Genomic DNA, 16,692 nt, shown 5'->3' with positions numbered 1-16,692 from the left:
GGCAGAGGGAGACTGAGGAGGAGGGAGACTGAGGAGGAGGTTTCAATTCCTATCTGTCTGTCAGGTCCCAGTCAGGTCTGGCTGTGTGTCACTGGGCAGAGGGAGACTGAGGAGGAGGGAGACTGAGGAGGAGGTTTCAATTCCTATCTGTCTGTCAGGTCCCAGTCAGGTCTGGCTGTGTGTCACTGGGCAGAGGGAGACTGAGGAGGAGGTTGCCATCTTGGATAGAGATGGACTACAACTGATTGAGTAAACAATCATCCAGTAGCATTATTAAAAGGTGTGAATTGCAATGATAGCCAGTCTTGAAATTGAACAGACCATTATAGAGTTACATTTTTTGACAAGAAATCCCCAAAACATTGGTATATAAAATACAATTAAAACATCTTACTGTAGGATTTCTAGTTGGATAGGGTGTACACACTTTGAGTAAAATGTGTTAGCTGCACAGCAGTAGTAAAATCATATGTTGTTTTATCTTTCTGATCTGAACCCTTTCTCTGTAAGAGAGGGACTGAAAATAAGGTAGAATGCCACATGCAAATAACTGTTCCCCTGGGCCCTTACTTAGTCTGTCTCTAATTGAAGTATTGACGGGTTTAAATGAAGCAGAAACTCACTGAAGAGCTTCAACGGCCTGGGACACACACACACGCATGTACACATGCACACATGCACACATGCACACAGAATAGTTAGGGCAGACAGGCAGCAGAATAGTTAGGTCAGACAGGCAGCCCAATAGTTAGGACAGACAGGCAGCAGAATAGTTAGGACAGACAGGCAGCAGAATAGTTAGGGCAGACAGGCAGCAGAATAGTTAGAGCAGACAGGCAGCAGAATAGTTAGGCCAGACAGGCAGCAGAATAGTTAGGAGAGACAGGCAGCAGAATAGTTAGGCCAGACAGGCAGCAGAATAGTTAGGACAGACAGGCAGCAGAATAGTTAGGGCAGACAGGCAGCAGAATAGTTAGGGCAGACAGGCAGCAGAATAGTTAGGGCAGACAGGCAGCAGAATAGTTAGGAGAGACAGGCAGCAGAATAGTTAGGACAGACAGGCAGCAGAAATAGTTAGGACAGACAGGCAGCAGAATAGTTAGGGCAGACAGGCAGCAGAATAGTTAGGACAGACAGGCAGCAGAATAGTTAGGGCAGACAGGCAGCAGAATAGTTAGGGCAGACAGGCAGCAGAATAGTTAGGGCAGACAGGCAGCAGAATAGTTAGGGCAGACAGGCAGCAGAATAGTTAGGACAGACAGGCAGCAGAATAGTTAGGACAGACAGGCAGCAGAATAGTTAGGACAGACAGGCAGCAGAATAGTTAGGGCAGACAGGCAGCAGAATAGTTAGGACAGACAGGCAGCAGAATAGTTAGGACAGACAGGCAGCAGAATAGATAGGGCAGACAGGCAGCAGAATAGTTAGGGCAGACAGGCAGCAGAATAGTTAGGGCAGACAGGCAGCAGAATAGTTAGGGCAGACAGGCAGCAGAATAGTTAGGACAGACAGGCAGCAGAATAGTTAGGGCAGACAGGCAGCAGAATAGTTAGGACAGACAGGCAGCAGAATAGTTAGGGCAGACAGGCAGCAGAATAGTTAGGACAGACAGGCAGCAGTGCATACTGAGACACTAATGGTGTTCTTTTTCAATCCACTCAAGCGAATAAGTACACTTTTACAGAAAGCATCTTGAGTCTACGAGTGCACAGTTCAGGGTTTATAAGGCATGAAATGTGATATTTTGATGAGTGACAAGAGTACAGCTGTACCATCATGTAATGACTGAGCTTCCAACCCCCCGGTAGCATGATGGATACCACTAACAAAAGCCCCAAAGACATCACAACTCTGGGCTTTCTGGATAATCAGAATGTTCTCATTTCTAAGATGTCAATCATCATTCAATTTAAGTAGTCTTGAGAGATTTGAGTAAAACTAAACAGGAAATGAGAGTAGGCTATAGGAGAGAACGAGCAGGAATCTATAAAGTAGGGAATCTATACACCTCACTACACAGAGACACGCTCACAGTGGGTCCCCTTTACAATTAGTATTACTGTAACACCCCTTACTGTAACAGCCCTAAATCTCCCTCCGTCTTCCTGATGAAGCTTTTGAAGGCTTATGGAATCTGGTGATAAGGAGCAGCTCTCAACCTAACTCCTCCGTCCTGCATAGACCTATAGTACAGTACAATGTAGTCAGCTCACACATACACACACTGACAGTAGGCTATGAAACGCTATGAGACTGATACATTAAAAGCAAATATCTTGCTCTCCCCTCCTCCCCCTGTACATTCCCAATGATATCGTGTGTCCTGGGGCGTGCTGGTCTCAGTGTCAGGGTGGAAGCTGATCTGAGGCTGAGGCTGGGGCGACGGCGCTGTGTGAGGATAATACGCTTCAACCCTCATTTTATCATCTCCTCTCCTCGCCGGGCATGCTGGGAAAGTAGGCCACCATGCCATGCAATGCCTCACTGGGCTATACCCCCCAAACACACACACACAGACACACACACACACACACACACACACACACACACACACACACACACACAATGAAATGCATATAGCCTATAATACACCCACACACAGAGATGTACACTACACACACACACTCCTCAGGCCGGCCCAGTGTTCTTCTTACAGGCCATACAGTACAGGGATGACAAGTTGAGTGGAGCCACTCTAATGCCCTGTTCTCCTGCACAATTACTCTCTCACATGTCAGGAGACAAATACCTCCTGGGAAAAGAAGGCAGAGAGGAGAGGAAGAGGCTTTCTTGTGACTGGAAGCGTCTTGCTGTTGTTGGGCCTGGCTACGGTGTACAGCCAACTGTTTGACAGTGATAATTAGGCATTAACCAACTGCATAGCTACTGTTTATGGCATGCTGACCAATGACCTGGGTGGTAATGTAAAAAAAAATCATAATAATGGTTCCCGGGCCCAGCCAGTTGCTGATTGGGTGTGTAAATGTGTTGTCTCACAGGTCCAGCCACTGCATGGCAACCACAGCCTCCAGTGAGCTAATGTACTGATGGAAACACAGAGTGCTACATAAGCACTTCCATGTTAGCCTCATTAACTATGACAAGCTCATACTGTACAGTACACTGGGTGGGGTAGGCCAGAGCATCGTAGCCATGCTGGCTAGCATACAGCCAATGTCTGTTGCATCCTCTCAGTGTCTTAGCCACACCATGATCAGAGACTGTTTGTTTAAATAGATGGTTCATGCTTGTTTGCACAAATCAGTGTAAGTATATAAAACGCAACGGTATGGAATGAACCTAAACGTCTGTGCACGTCTGCGTGTATTGATGATGGGATGTGTATTTATGGTTACTGATGTGTGTGAGAGTGTGTATTTATTTACATGATGTGAATCTGAATGGATGCATGATAGAGAAAGTGTGTGCGCACGTGTGTGTGTAAATGAGGGCTTGTGTGTACTGTAGGAGCGCACGTGTGTGTTACCATCTTTGCGTGGGTTTGTGTGTGTCTGTTTGCATATTTGTGCAGCAGTCAATGCCAGGAGGGAGCTGCCTTTGGCTCTGACAGAGAGAGCAGCTTAGCGGGGGGTCTACTGCAACAGCTTGATAAGAACAGCAACAGAAAATAAGCTCTACTCACATCTGAGCACCATCAAATGAGAATACTTCCCCCATGCAGCGAAGCCAGACTAGCAGTGCCAGGAGACTGGTGACCAGGGTCATTGACTTCTTAGGGCTAGGCCCCTTTTTTCTCCACTTCCTGCCTGAATGAGTGGTTAGAGCATTGGACTAGTAACTTCCTGCCTAGTGGTTAGAGCGTTGGACTAGTAACCGGAAGGTTGCAAGTTCAAACCCCCGAGCTGACAAGGTACAAATCTGTCGTTCTGCCCCTGAACAGGCAGTTAACCCACTGTTCCTAGGCTGTCATTGAAAATAAGAATTTGTTCTTAACTGACTTGCCTAGTTAAATAAAGGTTTAAAAATCAAATGTAAATCGGACAGTGCAGTTAGATTAAAAATAATTGAAGCTTTCAGCCGATATGAGACACTTATATTTACCTAAATGTTTAAAATCCACAATATTACTGATTATTTATTTGAATTGTGTGCCCTCCAGTTTCACCGGAATTTGTCCCGCTAGCGCAACACCGATCCTTATTAACATACTCTGCAACCACACCAGTCAACATAGCAGAGAGACACAAACTGTCTGGACTCCAATACAAAACAAAACCATGCCCTGTCCTTGTTTCAGTATGTCGTGATTCATTACTCAGACTGTATCTGTTTTAACTGTGTGATGATTCAATGTACTGTTACTACAGTAGCCTAAGGGCCATTTGAGTAACCCTAAGGTCAATTGTTCAATGTCTAAACCTTTGAAATGACACAGCATCTAATGAGTGACCTTATGTCACTGAACTGTGTCCCAGTTCCTCTCCAAGTCCCACTGACATTAATGATGCTTAGCCTGGCCATGGCCCAGGACTTGGCTCTGTCTCGGGTTGGTTTTGTAACCAGCAAGTGATTAGTGATGCTACAGTTACATTAGACTGCTGCTGGTACTGATTAAAATAGACCTGGCAAGGCAGGCCCTCTCCCCTTTGTCGGTTAAACATGATGTCTACAAGGCTATAGGAGAACACTGTAATACAAATCAATATGCAGCCAGGGACAGGGCTGATACCAGAAGATAACATATAGGGTGGTCACATTTCTGTGACTTCAGGGAAATACAGATTGAGAGATGGCATACTGGTGACCTTATGAAGGTGCTATATGTAATTTTAAATGTGATGTAGGTGATGTAAGACAAGTAGGGCAACAGAATCATTATCAGAGAAAGAGAGAGAGAGAGAGAATCAGAGAGGGGGAAAGAGTGAGATAGAGAAAGCAGGCCAGAGAACAAGAGAGCACAGTGGTGTAGTGGTGTAGTCCCTCTCTTTTGCAATTGGCAGACTCCGCTTGAATGAAGAGTTCAGGGTGTAATGGACGGGACATAAGTCCTTAGCTGCTCACACACACACACACACACACACACACACACACACACACACACACACACACACACACACACACACACACACACACACACACACACACACACACACACACACACACACACACACACACACACACACACACCCAGGGCCAAACGAACAGTGACTAAACTGTGGGATCAAGATTTTACCCTTATATTCCCCTCATTTGCTCTGACTCAAACTCACAGATGCGATACACACTTGTCATTTGATGCTTCACCCAACAATACCAAACAGAGTTAGTCTAATAAGGAAGTCAGAAAGAAACATTACATTGTTTTTGGAGTCTTACTTTTGATGGTGAGGTACATGGATTTGCTGACGTCAGCTCCCACGTCGTTGCTGACCTTACACAGGTAGTAGCCGCTGTCCTCCTCCAGCACGTGTTTGATGAGCAGAGAGCCGTTGACCAGCAGCTGGATACGGGAGCCAGAGTTCAGGGCGATAGGCTGGAACTGGGGAACCCCGTTACCTAGGGAAGAGACAGGAGGGACAGGGCCACGAGTCATGGATGATATAACCTGAGATCCACATTTTAAATGCATTTAGCACCTTTAAAAATGGTGTACATATTTGTAAAGGGCGTGTAAGTCTACAACATACTCTAATCCTTAAACTTAAACATTGTATTTGGCATAAGCAATGTAAGGTTAACAGCACATGGGGATGGTGTGCTACAATTTCCCCTTACTAATTTAAATCCAAAGCTACTACTGTTTTTGTTTTTAATGCTCATGTTTTGGGTCAAGACTATTGACAGATGCGCATCCTTATTTGACTTGTACAGTGTGTGTAACGCTTTAGTGACAAAGCTTTAGGGATTTAAGGACAGTAAACATGTCTCTTAACGCTGCCCCTAAACCTCAGCAGCTGCTGTGGAGGATGTAGCCACTAAAATGAGGTAATCGTTAAAGAGATAGTGCTCATGTTCAACACCAGAGCAGATTGCTGAGGAAGAAAACAACAAGACTGCAACTTGGCCTTGAAACAAGGAATCAGTCAATAAAATGCAGAGCAGTTTCCTTTACACAAAAAAGTACTCTTCTTGTTTTTCCTTGATTTTCTGTCTGTAAGCCAGGTTTGGTATCCTTCATGTGAACAACATTGAACATGTAAGCATGTACATTTACAAATCTACACATCAAAGACGGAACATTGTATTGTACATATATTTTGGGGTAAATACAACCTAATCTCCAAAGCATTGGTTTTGTCTTGGTGAAACACAAAGATTAGTATTAGTATATACATGCTTTTTGTAGGTCAAATATTCTTCATTTGTTGGGCATATCTCCCCTGGTGGTGAGGTATTCCTCAGCATACTAGCATACAGCCTTATACTTTTCACATATTAGGGAACAAGGTATTTTCTATAATCATCCATGTTTCTGTTGGAGGTAATGTTGGACAGTTTCATTCAAAAAGGTCCAACTTCAGCACTGTAGGAAATGTTTAATACTGAAAATGTTCAGGTCAACGAGCTGCCTGGAAATGGAAATCCACTCAGAGCTGTAAGTGGTCTACCTATGTTAGAGCAACACATCCAGGCTCGCTCATAGAGTATTAAACATATGTCTGAACTGGGCCAGATATTAGCATGCGATAAAGTTAGCGTGTAAAGATAAGGACATTTAGTGAACTGTGGGTTTTGGTCCTTAATTAAAAATCCAGTCAAGTGCCTATGGTTAGCGAGGGGTCAAGTGGCAGTACTATTCCCACTCTGCTGCCTTGTAGACGAGAAGAGAGAGAGAGAGAGAGAGAGAGAGAGAGAGAGAGAGAGAGAGAGAGAGAGATAGCAAGAGAGGAGGACGTGCTCTTGAATGATGGATTTTGCATATCCAGAGGGAGCTAGCAGTTATGCTAATACCAGCTGACCTTTCCTTCTTCACTATTCTATCTCTCTGTGGCTCTGCTCTGCCAGCACCTGACTGGGAGAATAAAAAGCATTATCCAGAACCACAACATACAACAACACAAGCACTTACAAATTAGAGGTACATCTCAGATAAAGGCCCCAGCCGAGGCTTCAATCTGCCATCGCCGTGGCGACAGACCAAGGTTCTGCCAGACATTTTTAATCAGACAGGAGGTCTAAGACATTGAGGAGCATCTCTCTCACATCAAACCCAATCTCCTCTCGGTCCCAGGGAGCCAAAGTCACAAACAAATCCCATCAAAGCCTGGCTGCTGTCTGTCTGGCCCTGTCTCCACGCCTTTGATGCCCCTCACACGGCCCCCACGCCACCCAATTGGTTGGATTGGTTGTTGTCTCTCCATTGTGGGAAGCTTTCATCCCAGGTTATGGGCGAAGCAGCAAACACCTGGGTCCCCTCTTCAGCTATCCAGGTCAAGTGCTGTGGCACTTTGTTCACCTGCTCTCTCACACCTCACTGGTAGCTCCCCCACCTCACAACCGACAGTGGCTGTACACCTGCGACCTGTGACAGTGTGTGTGTACACCTGCGACCTGCGACCTGTGACAGTGTGTGTGTACACCTGCAGTTGTTGAACCACATCATACACGGCCTGTGGACGAAACAGATGGAACCCATATGGCTTCAACTACTACTACCGTTAATCCCTCCAAAAGAGCTGCCGTTACATCCCCAAACAATGTCCATTAATACGTTTATATAACCATTTAATTCATGCTACCGGCAGTCTTCTGATGCTTGATTTACGTATCTGTTTACCTTTGGAGTGTTTCCATACGAGGGTGGGGCGTGGATAACCCTCAGCAGAGCAGTTGAGGGTCACAGTTTTGCCATAGATCCCATCCTGGTCTGTTGGCTGCACCACAAACTGGGGAGGAACTGGAGGAGCAGAGGGAACAACACACAGACTGACTTACTAGTACTTCTGAGACAGAAAGATAGTAGAAGAGAAAAAGAGAGCAGTGGAGAGAAATCACAGTATAAAGACAGATGAGAAGCAACGGAGAGAGGTGCAGAGAAAGAAAGAAACAGAGAGAGAAAGAAAGACAGTACGAGTCAGGGAGCGAGAGGAGGGAACCTAAGAGAGATACATCTAGAGACAGAGACAGAGGAACAACGTGCTAGCCTCCTCTCACCCCTGACAATGAGCTGACTCTGGTGCTCAACGGCTGCAGCCTCGTTGCGTGCAATGCAGGTGTAGTTTCCGTTGTGGTCTGGGGACAGGTTGGAGATCCGCAGTGAGCTGGTGAACTCTATGTTGTCGATGGTAACCCCCAGACTGGCAGGGATTGGCCGCCCGTCCTTCTGCCAGGTGATGTCCAGGGGCTGGTCACCTGACATTACCACGCAGGGGATGAAGACGCGTTGACCAATGGAGAACCGCTGGAATGCAAAGGGCTGGATGTACGGTGGAACTGGAGGGGAAGAGGGGGAGAGGTGACCATAACCACATTAGGCTGAGAGACAATACAAAGCCAACTGCTTTTTTCCGGAAAATGTGAAGTCCAAGATGGACAAAGGGAGCGTTGTTAGGACTGTGTTTCTAGACCTAAGGAAGGCTTTTGATACTGTTAACCATGAGATTCTCATCACAAAATTGTCCAAGTTCAACTTTTCCCCTGATGCCTTGAGATGGATGAAATTATACCTTGAAGGCAGAACTGTGTGTCAGAGTGAGCAATGAGCTGTCTCCCACTCTTAGCTATGATGTGGGCGTGCCCCAAGGGTCAATACTGGGGACCCTCCTGTTCAGCATGTACATAAATGATCTGCCTTCTGTCTGTACTGAATCTGAAGTTCAAATGTATGCAGATGATACAGTGATATATGTGCATGCAAAGAGCAAACAACAAGCTGCACAAGAACTCACTACTGTAATGGTCCAAGTTACAAAGTGGCTCAGTGACTCGTGTTTGCATCTCAATGTAAAAAAAACTGTTTGCATGTTCTTCACAAAGAGGGCAACAGATGCTACTGAGCCAGATGTCTATGTGTCAGGGGAGAAGCTCCAGGTGGTATCTGATTTTAAATACCTTGGCATCATACTTGATTCCAACCTCTCTTTTAAAAAGCATGTGAAAAATTCAACCTAGCTAATTTCCGATTTATATAAGAAATTGTTTGACTACAGAGGTAGCAAAACTGTACTTCAAATATGATACTCGCCCACTTAACATACTGCTTGACTAGTTGGGCCCAAGCTTGCTGTACAACATTAAGACCTATTCAGTCTGTCTACAAACAGACTCTCAAAGTGCTTGATAGGAAGCCCAATAGCCATCATCACTGTTACATCCTCAGAAAGCATGAGCTCCTGAGTTGGGAAAATCTTGTGCAATACACCAATGCATGTCTTGTATTCAAGATCCTAAATGGCCTGGCTCCCCCTCCACTCAGTATTTTTGATAAACAGAAAACCCAAACATATGGCAGCAGATCCACAAGGTCTGCCATGAGAGGTGACTGTATAGTTCCCTTAAGGAAAAGCACCTTTAGTAAATCCGTTTTCTCTGTGAGAGCTTCCCATGTCTGGAATACACTGCCATCAGACACACATAACTACACCACATATCACACTTTCACAAAATGCTTGAAGACATGGCTAAAGGTCAATCAGATTTGTGAACTTGGTCCCTAGCTGTGTGTTGCCACTTTCCATGTCTGTTGTCTGTAACTTGTGAGGTGTGGAAACACTTTGTTGCTTTTATGAATTTTGTCTTGCTACTTTTTGTTCTATGTTGCTCTGTCTGTATGCTACGTCTTGCTTGTCCTATGTTGCTCTGTCTGTATGCTACGTCTTGCTTGTCCTATGTTGCTCTGTCTGTATGCTACGTCTTGCTTGTCCTATGTTGCTCTGTCTGTATGCTATGTCTTGCTTGTCCTATGTTGCTATTGTCTATATTGTAATTGTTTTTAATAACCTGCCCAGGGACTGCGGTTGAAAATTAGCCGGCTGGCTAAAACCGGCACTTTTACTGAAACGTTGATTAATGTGCACTGTCCCTGTAAAAATAAAATAAACTCAAACTCAAACTATACCGGTACAATCTCCTGTGTGTCATACTTCAATATTCTATCAATCCCTTTGGTCATTGGAAATCGTTGAATAGACTCTGAACTCAGAAGTACTGAGAGTGAATCATCACGTAATTCCACCTTAGTCATTCCTCCAGTCTAGCCGAACATTCTGTACTCTGAGTCGGAGCAAACAGTGCCAAGAACAGGTGTACTATTCCATAAACACTTGAAGGGGTGATTCTGTATTTTGGTGACTCATGCCACATCAGTCTGTCTAGAAACGACCCTCAAGAAGGGAAAAAACAACATGTTACACAAATGAATGAAGAATCAGGCCCCGTGCTAGACTAGATAACGACCTAGATGTGAGATCCTGCTCAGTAAGTCCACTGTGGCACCTTCTCAGGGGACTCTCCAGCCATCTCGCAAGTCAGCTGCATTTGAGAATCAACGAGTTAAAATAACACTGAAATAAGCAGCACTTGAGCACTGATTTAATTCACAACAAAGTAGGGATAATGGACTCCTGGGATCTCCCCAGCCGCTTTCAGAATTTGAAGCTTGAGCAGAGCAAATGAACTAAGATACTTGTAGCGGGGAAGTGTTGCTTTATATCATGTGGTCCCCCTTTCCCCCGCCCCGCCCCAGCCTCATCTCCTGGAAATGTTTTAAGCAGTGGCTGCATCATTCATGACATGGATATGAGGCATGGGGAATCACTCGTTAACATTCCCATTACGTATTCTGGGTCTCTGGTAATCAAGCTCAATCACTACTGTATGTGCAGTCATACTAATGATTCTAGTTTAGTCTCACATACCAAAGAAGCGCAGTCATAGCAGTGGTGAATGTCAGGCATTTCTTCTGTAGCTTATGATGGCTCTGGCCAATGGGAGTATGACCTGCGAGGTCACTTCCTATCTCTGCCTACAGCATTGCCATGTTCTACTGTCCACACTCTCATACCTCTTAGAATGCTTATGTAGCACATGGTGATGTGTGTAACCTACTCCTCAGCCTGAAGTGTCCCCGCTTGCGCCAGTGAGTAGCTAGCTTTTCACGTGGTGCCGACTGGTAAGATGCTTCAGGAGGGTTGTCATGTGTGCTAGCAAGACAGAGGTACCAAGTTCGTGCCGGGTATGGGTTGAATCGAGAGGAAGTGGTATTCGCTAAGAAAGCAGTGTGACTTCCTTTACACTTTCCAAATTGTGGTATGCTAGTGTGGATATTAGAAAAAAATACCTTGTTTACTGTGTACTGTCACAGTGCATGAGTCAGGGAGGCAGGCTCTTCCTACCTTTGACATTGAGATGGACGCTCTGATTGGTCTCTTGATGAGGTTTGACCAATACCCTGCAGTTGTACTCTCCCTGGTCCAGCTCCTGCACGTTGGACAGCTTCAGAGTGCCGTTGTTCTCGAAGGCCCGCTGCCGGTGGTTAAAGGGGAGCAGGTGGGAGTTCTTATACCACTTGATGGAATAGTATGGGTAGCCAATGACGCGACAGTGGACGTACGCGTCCCGCCCTGCGATGGCTGTGATGTTTTTCATTGGACGGATGCTGGCAGCCCCTAAAAATACAGAGAGGGAGAGAGAGCTCTCTATAAACACATTTATGGGTGAGAGGATTGTGAAATGACAGTCAGCAACATCAAGCCGTATGTATTGACAGCACACCCAAATGTGTTTGTTTTTACCACAGGACCTCATGGTAGACTCTGAAGAGAGGGCTGTGAAATCAGGACCAAATTAGACAAGGACAAGGTAGGGTTGGCTGACAGCTGAAAGACAGAACATTTTAGTGGACAATATTCACTGTATGAGTTATCTGCATTACAAATCCAAGAGCCACTTGAAACTAACTGTCTCGTTGAATAAATAAACTACATTCAACAACAAAAAAGTAAGTAAGAATCTAACCAAGGAAACAAAAGAGAGAGAACTATAATCCCTTTTACAGTCTTAAGATAAAAACACCACCAGCATAGAAACATGCAGTACAACGTTTACCAGTATACACCACACTGGGCTGAAAACCTGCCTGTCAGTAAGGCCTACAAATAAAATACATTGGTCAAATGTGTTCAAACATATACACATGGAACAGCAGTGTAAATCAGCTGAAGGGAATCATCTCTGCAACATCTCTGCATCTGTGTAGAGGATCAGATTACTATTAAAGACAGGAAGAGAGGTATTATAGCAAGCAGAACGTCCCTGTCCAACAAATGAGACACAATCAATAGAACAGACATGTTATGGATGGATCACACATACACAAACGCACACTGACAAAACATGATTGGTTGTGACCTGGCATTGTCTTTGACAGTATGAGGGACTGACATGCAAACAGGCCAACAACATATGGGCGACTAGAAATAGCAGTGTTAGAATAGAAAAAGCTATAGAGGCTGGAGTATCACAATCATACAAAGAGGGGCAATGTGACAAGAGAAATCCACACAGGGATAAAAATAAAAAAAACATGTAGGAAATTAGGAGAAACTAAACAATGGAGTCCAAAGCTGAAACTGAAACTGAGGAATAAAAGGAAGAAATAAAGAAAGAAATAAAAAGGTTAGGAATATGTAGGCACTTAGCAAAGGAGGGAGAATAGAACAAAAACCTCAAAGAAACAGGCATTTAACTTGGAAACCAAACAAAAATGAGTTAGGTGTATGTTTTTGTTGTTTTGGAGGAGCTGATCTGACAAGCACCTCTTACGTTTATTCGAGCCTGGTGGTAGACCGCCCCGGCCGAGTTCCTGCAGGTGCAGCGGTACACCCCTCCGTCCACCTCCTTGGTGTGGGTGATGTTCAGCTGGCTGACCACGTGGCCCTCGTGGGTCTCGTAGTGGCCAGGGTGGTGGTGACTGTCCTTGATGACCGGGTCGTCGTCCAGGTTCCAGGTGCAGGAGGGAGGGGGAGTGCCTTTGACGTTACACACCAAGAAGACCGGCTCGTTGGGGTTGACCACCTTCTCACTGAAGGAGGACAGAATCTTCGGAGTGCCGTCTGAAAGGGGAGAGAGAGGAGGAGACCATGGGTAATGGTTAATATGACTACAACAAGAGGCTTGGACAGAAAAACCTGACAAATCTCTGCATCATGTACTGTATGAACATTGTAAACATATTCTATACTGACATTAGTCAGCTAAGGTGTCGCTCACATAAAACAATTCAAATAATTCCTTACAAGTGTGAAAATAACGTGCAACACAAAACCAAGAACAATTCTTAATGATAGAAAACAGCTCTATTTTAGAGTGGCCTGCTGTTGCTCTCTGATAACTCTAGCATGTTCTACATCATTATAGATCATCAATATCCTCCTTATACAGTTCCGTGGCCATGCGAGACAGTTGCCCAAGTAATCAGGCTCAGTTTAAAGCTGACTGGGGTAGTAACCCTAATAACAGTTGCTGTTCTGCAGGAGCACAACACTGGCCCTGTATCGATCCAGGGCCAAAATCCCTTTCTGCTAAGTCACTGCTGCTGCAACTACACATACAGTACCAGTCAAAAGCTTGGACACACCTACTCATTCAAGGGTTTTTCTTTATTTCTACTATTTTCTACATTGTAGAAAAATGGTGAAGACATCAAAACTATGAAATAACACATATGGAATCATGTAGTAACCAAAAAAGTGTTAAACAAATCAAAATGTATTTTATATTTTATATTCTTCAAAGTAGCCACCCTTTGCCTTGATGACAACTTTGCACACTCTTGGCATTCTCTCAACCAGCTTCACCTGGAATGCTTTTCCAACAGTTTTGAAGGAGTTCCCACATATGCTAAATAAATCACAGACAGTGTCACCAGCAAAGCACCCCCACACCATCACACCTCCTCCTCCATGCTTCACAGTGGGAAACACACATGTGGAGATCATCCGTTCACCTACTCTGTGTCTCACAAAGACACGGCCATTGGAACCAAAAATCTCAAAGATTTCCACCGGTCTAATGTCTATTGCTTGTGTTTCTTGACCCAAGCAAGTCTCTTCTTCTTATTGGTGTCCTTTAGTAGTGGTCTCTTTGCAGCAATTCTACCATGAAGGCCTGATTCACGTAGTCTCCTCTGAACAGTTTATGTTGAGATGTTTCTGTTACTTGAACTCTGTGAAGCTTTTATTTGGGCTGCAATTTCTGAGGCTGGTAACTCTAATGAACGTATCCTCTGCAACAGAGGGAACTCTGGTTCTTCCTTCCTGTGGCTGTCCTCATGAGAGCCAGTTTCATCAAATTTTCCGGATTGACTGACCATGTCTTAAAGTAATAGAGTGTAATTTCTCTTTGCTTATTTGAACTGTTCTTGCCATAATATGGACTTGGACTTTTACCAAATAGGGCTATCTTCTGTTGGCTCAAACGCATTAAGAAGGAAATTTCACAAATGAATAAGGCACACCTGTTATTTGAAATGCATTCCAGGTGACTACCTCATGAAGCTAGTTGAGAGAATGCCAAGAGTGTGCAAAGCTGTCATCAAGGCAAAGGGTGGCTACTTTGAAAAACTCAAATATAACATATATTTTGATTTGTTTAACACTTTTCTTGGTTACTACATGATTCCATATGTGTTATTTCATAGTTTTGATGCCTTCACTATTATTCTACAATGTAGAAAATAGTCAAACTAAAGACAAAACCTGGAAAGAGTAGGTCTGACTAAATGTTTGACTGGTACAGTACATGGACACAAAACATACACACAACATAAAACCGTAACCACCCATGCTATAGTCAACTTCCAAGCAGTACAGTACACATGAAAAAAAAACACATGGTTGTATATTTTAACTACTGTCTTATTATAAGAACACCAATATATCAAATAACTGCCATAGTAGCATTGATCTTTATAAGAAACCTGTACTGTATCTCACCCTCCAAAATGACCTGAACAAAATCCTGAGCAGACATTTTGTTCTTCCTGGCGAAACATTGGTAGGCCCCGCCATCGCTCTTGGCCATGCCCTCCATGATCAGGTTCTCCCTGCTGATGCCTGTGATCCGCACGTTGTTGCCAGGGTAGATGATCTCTCCGTTACGATACCACGACAGCTCATACTGATCAGAGCCACTGACACTGCAATGCAAGGACACCTTACTACCCACGCTGCCCTTCACCTTTCGTGGGCTGACCACCGCCTTCAGAGGCTCTGGACACCAGAGAAAACACAGAACACACATCAAAAACCACAAACCAAACTGGTGGCCTATGACATTCTTATACCGTGACACAACTATTTTGTTGTGAGAACATTATCAAAGAAATAGATCAACAAAGTGACAGGGCTAGAGCAGCTAATGCAGAGACATCATGGCACCCAGGCTGGGATAGCTCCTGATGTGTGAGTGTGATGTGGTGTTTGGACTCACGCTTGACCATAAGCCGGCCCACAACCTCAGCGTTGCCATAGCTGTTCCACACTTCACACACGTAGGTGCCAGAGTCGGTGGGCTGGGCGCTCTCTATCAGCAGGCCCGTGACACTCTGGCGGAAACGTGTGTCGGGCTCCAGGGGGCTGTTGTCCTTCAGCCAGCGGTACTTGGGCATGGGATGGCCCGACGCCTTACAGGGCAGTTCCACCCGATGGGACGCCATGACCTCCCGACGGTCAAAGCCATCCAAAATCCCCGGCTCTGAGTTGGTGGGATCTTATGAGAGATAAGAGAGAGAAGTTGTTATGATAAGAATAGAGAGTGTTACGATAGCATTCACTGTATTGTGGACTTTGCAGTGTATGAAGATGCAGAGTTGTCTGATGTATTACTGCAACATGGTGTACTGTACAGATATCTAGATGTTTCTGGGGTACCGTTATTTAGGTATTTAGGGCAGCACAGACTGACCTGACACAAAAAGCCGGGCGCTGTTGCTTTGCCTGGTCTCGCCCGTGTAGCGATGCCGTGTGGTGCAACGGTAGTTATACAATCCATCCTCATTCTGGACGTCCAGAATATACAAGGCTCCTGTGGTTGTGATGAGAAATCTAGGTCCTGGAAGAGAAAAAGAGAGAGAAAGAAAGGAGGGATTATTCACGTAAAAATGACAGGAGCCAATCAGCTCATAGGAAGCTACTGTAGTACGCCATCCAGCTGGAAAAGACACCCGGTCCCGCATAATCCATGGCATTCACAAACAGTACTGAATTATCTAGATAAGTTTGATTATACATATCCTTAAACATATCATACCAAGACCTTTTACCTGAGATAACTTTTACATTTGGCCTCTGCCCTCCCTAGCTCCAGCAATCTATCTGGTCTAAACCTCTGCTACAGCAACCAAATCCTCTTTGGGTGTCACTAGCAGTTCAGTCTGTGCAATAATATTATGTTAATTCTGGGGATCAAACCCGACTGAGTGGGGTTGTCAACATCCATAAGGAATGATACCTTCCTCTCGCAATCATATGCATGCATTATCCCCAGGAGAGCAGATTGATGTCAAAACTGATCGAAAAAGCAATTTACAGGAGATTGTCTTCACTGTGTTGTGGCGAGCATGCTAAGACAGAGACAGCTTAGTGAGCATTTAGGCCCCAAGGAACACCAGCCAGGGGCAGCTTCAGTTAAAACCAGCTACAGTAGCAGGGCTGTGCCTTGTCTCTGACAATGAGGAAGGTGTCTTTAGATAAAGCCTGATCAAAATGGACTGTAAAACGTCATGCACCATTC

The 16,692-nt window shown here is 44.8% G+C and overlaps 1 protein-coding gene across 1 annotated transcript in view; it reads right to left on the bottom strand.

Annotated features, from left to right (window-relative positions):
* The window catches only part of LOC115141882 (cell adhesion molecule DSCAM-like), a 138,685-nt gene that overhangs the window by 30,376 nt on the left and 91,617 nt on the right, over positions 1-16,692 (bottom strand). The window contains exons 4-11 of the mRNA XM_065000380.1: positions 15,865-16,011; positions 15,391-15,669; positions 14,895-15,170; positions 12,717-13,013; positions 11,295-11,567; positions 8,116-8,394; positions 7,739-7,858; positions 5,338-5,517 (exon numbers count right to left, since the gene is read on the bottom strand). Of these exons, the coding sequence (XP_064856452.1) occupies positions 5,338-5,517; positions 7,739-7,858; positions 8,116-8,394; positions 11,295-11,567; positions 12,717-13,013; positions 14,895-15,170; positions 15,391-15,669; positions 15,865-16,011 (1,851 nt within the window). The remainder of the gene's footprint in view (positions 1-5,337; positions 5,518-7,738; positions 7,859-8,115; positions 8,395-11,294; positions 11,568-12,716; positions 13,014-14,894; positions 15,171-15,390; positions 15,670-15,864; positions 16,012-16,692) is intronic.

Source organism: Oncorhynchus nerka, linkage group LG14, assembly GCF_034236695.1.
Source record: "Oncorhynchus nerka isolate Pitt River linkage group LG14, Oner_Uvic_2.0, whole genome shotgun sequence".
Classification (NCBI taxonomy): Eukaryota; Metazoa; Chordata; class Actinopteri; order Salmoniformes; family Salmonidae; genus Oncorhynchus; species Oncorhynchus nerka.
Note: the sequence above shows the minus strand (reverse complement) of the source record. Positions and strands in the feature narration are given on the sequence as shown.